This window comes from Bidens hawaiensis, unplaced genomic scaffold, assembly GCF_021521415.1.
Source record: "Bidens hawaiensis isolate Kalapana, Puna unplaced genomic scaffold, B.hawaiensis_p1.1 tig00019393_1, whole genome shotgun sequence".
NCBI classification, from domain to species: Eukaryota; Viridiplantae; Streptophyta; class Magnoliopsida; order Asterales; family Asteraceae; genus Bidens; species Bidens hawaiensis.
The window spans coordinates 488,447-491,885 of NW_027492947.1; the positions used below are offsets into that span (position 1 = coordinate 488,447).

The following is a 3,439-nucleotide window of genomic DNA, read 5'->3' on the forward strand; positions in this document are numbered from 1 at the left end:
TATGTGATTTTGATCACAACACTTTGTCTATTATCATCTCTGTGAACATCAAACAGTAGAATCTAAATTGTCTAAATATAATATTACTCCAATAATACTAATCGTCATCGAGAATTTAGAATTACCTTATTAATGAATATAACAGCCAAAGTTAAAGACAATAATAATTAATATAAAGTCTAGAATCTTTATTTATTAATTTTTGTTATCATGGGCAAAATGTTATCTCATAATTAGGGCCGATATTACATGTAAAAGTGCTTGATTTATCATCATAAGCATAAGAGTAAGCCTTTGGGCAAAGTTTCTTAAAAAAACCTAGAATAGTTTGTTGGTGGACATGTTTCCGGTGTATTATGGTCCCCGGAACAACAATATTCTGGCATGTTAAAAGCAACACATGCATTTTCACATCCGATCGTACCCCCAGAATCATCTTTCACAGCCAGCTCAGATGGGCATTTACTATTAATATCAACCAGACAATTCGTGACTGGGCAACCACCTCGAGGAACCACTAAAACTGGTAAATTAAACCCATCAACAAGGCTTACATCATAAAAGTCTTTTCCACTTGCATCTGATAACGTAAACTCTACAAGGGTTGCTGGTGGGGTTGCACCGGCACTATTGCATTCCACTTGACCCGAACCACTATCACCACTTTTACAACTAAACCTCCCTCCATCATTTGAGCACTGAAACCGAGCCCAGACTCGTCCAGACCAAGGTGCTGGCATGTTAATAATGTTTGACGCTTGGGGTAAGAGTTCAAATCCTGTTGATGCCGATGCCCCAGATCCGGTCAAAGTTGCTGGGGCAATATTGTAAGGGCAATTATTTTTAATTGTAAAAACTGTTGAACAAACACCTGAGAAAATCAACAATTTGTTAAGAATTATTTGTGGGAATATAGTAGAGGCTTAAATCCCTTGCAATTTTAAGTTAACGACACACAAATATATACACAGACGGGTTAAAAAAATCTCTACCATGCATCAAACTGGTCGCAAGAATAAAGGTTATGAGAAACTGAATCTCCATGATCATGTAATTTTATGTATGTAATATGTATGGAAGGAAATAGAAATGTTGGCATATATAGATGATAAAAGTTGACTTTATTACAACAGGATAACCTATAATTAATGACAGTATTTAATTTTCAAGAATATGATATCAGCTTCAATTTAATTAACCTCAACGACATTTTAGTTATGGAACCCATTACTTAGTGGTATGATGTTTGCATGTCATTCAATTTGCCTTTCATAACGTAATTTGTGTTATTCAAATCCTTGTAAATGCAAAATTATTTGTTATTTAGATGTAAAATTGCTATTAAAATAACATTCATGATATGAATACGTGATGAAGTAAATAAAAAAAATTACGTGTATATTTTACTTAATTGGTTTTGGTGATTTTTAGCATGAACACACATTCATATGCACCATGCATGTTATGCTTAGCCAGGTTGACAAGTTGACCTGTTACTATTTGAAAGCAGAAAAATATGTATTATCTCTTAAATTAAAATGATTAGATACTCTAATAAGAGCAACCCTATTAGCATAATCATCATATGTTTGATTTGATTTTAAAGTGTTTTCACTCACATCGAAGATTATGAACTAGATGGGGAAATAAACAAACGAAATAGAGGGCATTTTAATACAAATCTACTCTAAATATATAATTAATGCTACTAAGATTTATCAATCAATCAATCATACCCAGTAAAATCCCACCGACGGCAAAGCTATAAGTAGGGTCTGGGGAGGGTGGGATGTAGGCACACCGTACCTCTATCCAAAGGAATAAAGAGGTGGCTTCCAGAGAGACCATCGGCTCTAAGTACATGTGTATGAAGCAAAATAAAGGAAATCAAAGTTTAACAGTTATATAAAAACTACTACTAATTATAATAATATTAATAATAAGATCACAGTTTAACAGCTATATAATAATAATAATAATAATAATAATAATATATGTAAGGGAAATACCATTATGGTATGTGACCTAAATAAGTTAAGTCTAAGCTACTAAGATTTATATTGGGAATAAAAGTAAAAGTTAGGATTATCATTGGCAAATTTACAAATATGAATTAATTTTGGCCAATGAACAGGCTAGCTATAGTTAGAATTTCATAATTGTAACTATAGCGAAATATTATATTTTTAGAGTATTATAATGCAAAAATTGAATTAACCAATTGTGTTTGTGGCAATTCATAAAAGCTCGTATTGTATTCGATTAAATTTTTCTAACATGATATTCTGAAATTATATATGTTTTACCCATCAACCCCATAAACCACACCTTTAAAATCGTACTAAAGATACCCTAAAAACCATATTTTTACGAGGCTTGCCAATATATTTTTATCGATTGTTTTGTTAAGAAACCAACTATGAATATTTCGTCGAGTCATTTATATTTTAACCGTTCATATCAACTTTTACTTATTTACTTTTTAGTTATTTATATTCTTATCATTTTAGCTTTAAATATTTAAAGTAACTTTTAATCTACCTTTCGAGTATTTTCCCCCATCTTTGTTTTGGTCTTTTACATGTCAAATTACTTTTTTAAAAATATTTTCAGAATACATTTTAATTAAGTTATGTGTATTTTTGTTTAATTTCATAACAAAAATATCTTTTTATAACGATATTTTAAAAAGTGATAAGTATGGCTTATTGTAATTTGTTTTGCTGTATACATTTATTCTATCAATTTGCTCTTTTTATAAGGTGATCGAGGTATACTTTCTATCTTATATACTATTAAGGTGGTTTGAAAGACCTTTCGTTGCACTTTGCTGTTATATTGCTAGTAGTGTACTTGATATTTTGATTATATTTTTATAATTATGTTATGTTGTGGTATGAGTCTCGTTTAACCACTATAAATGTTTATTGTTATTTCAACCATCTTGTATAGTACTTTTATGAATTGGATTTAACAACTATATATTGTTGATTGGGATAATTAACAATTATTTTTTTTTTGTGGTTTGAAAAACATTTTAATTATAATTTATGATTTACTTCAGATAAATAAAATTTCTTAACAGTTCTTACAATAAGAAACATATAATATCTTTACGCATCGTTTCACTTAAGATAAATACATTTTCTAACAAAGTTTTAATAAAAGGAACACGTAATATTTTAAGCTTCTACCTTTTAACCTCCATTTTTTTTATATATAATTAGTATGCAAACTATATTTTCTTAGTAGTAGTAGTTGTAGTAGTGAAAGTGGTGGTGACAGTAGTGGCAGCAGTAGCTAGTGGTAGCGGTAGCGTTAGGTGTGGCAGTAGCAGTAGTAGTAGTAGCGTAACTCTCAAATCTAGTGATTCGAGATTGTTTTTGGTGCGAGTGAAAGAGATGCGTCCGCTGCGAGCCAATTGATAAAACAAACACAA

General features: G+C 30.4%; 1 protein-coding gene across 1 annotated transcript; it reads right to left on the minus strand.

The window, feature by feature from the left end:
• Positions 1–308: 308 nt before the first annotated feature.
• Positions 309–1,151, minus strand: LOC143558294 (thaumatin-like protein 1). The gene is made up of 2 exons (XM_077047149.1): positions 993–1,151; positions 309–871 (listed from the first exon to the last, which is right to left on the minus strand). The coding sequence occupies exons 1-2, from the start codon at positions 1,048–1,050 to the stop codon at positions 309–311; spliced, it is 621 nt and encodes a 206-aa protein (XP_076903264.1). The 5' UTR covers positions 1,051–1,151.
• Between the last annotated feature and the right edge of the window lie 2,288 nt (positions 1,152–3,439).

Bases quoted from the DNA above. Each gene is read 5' to 3' on its own strand.
- LOC143558294 (XM_077047149.1), bottom strand. From the start codon at position 1,050: ATGATCATGGAGATTCAGTTTCTCATAACCTTTATTCTTGCGACCAGT. The intron at 872-992 runs GTAGAGATTTTT...TGATTTTCTCAG, and splicing joins TGCGACCAGTTTGATGCATG to GTGTTTGTTCAACAGTTTTT.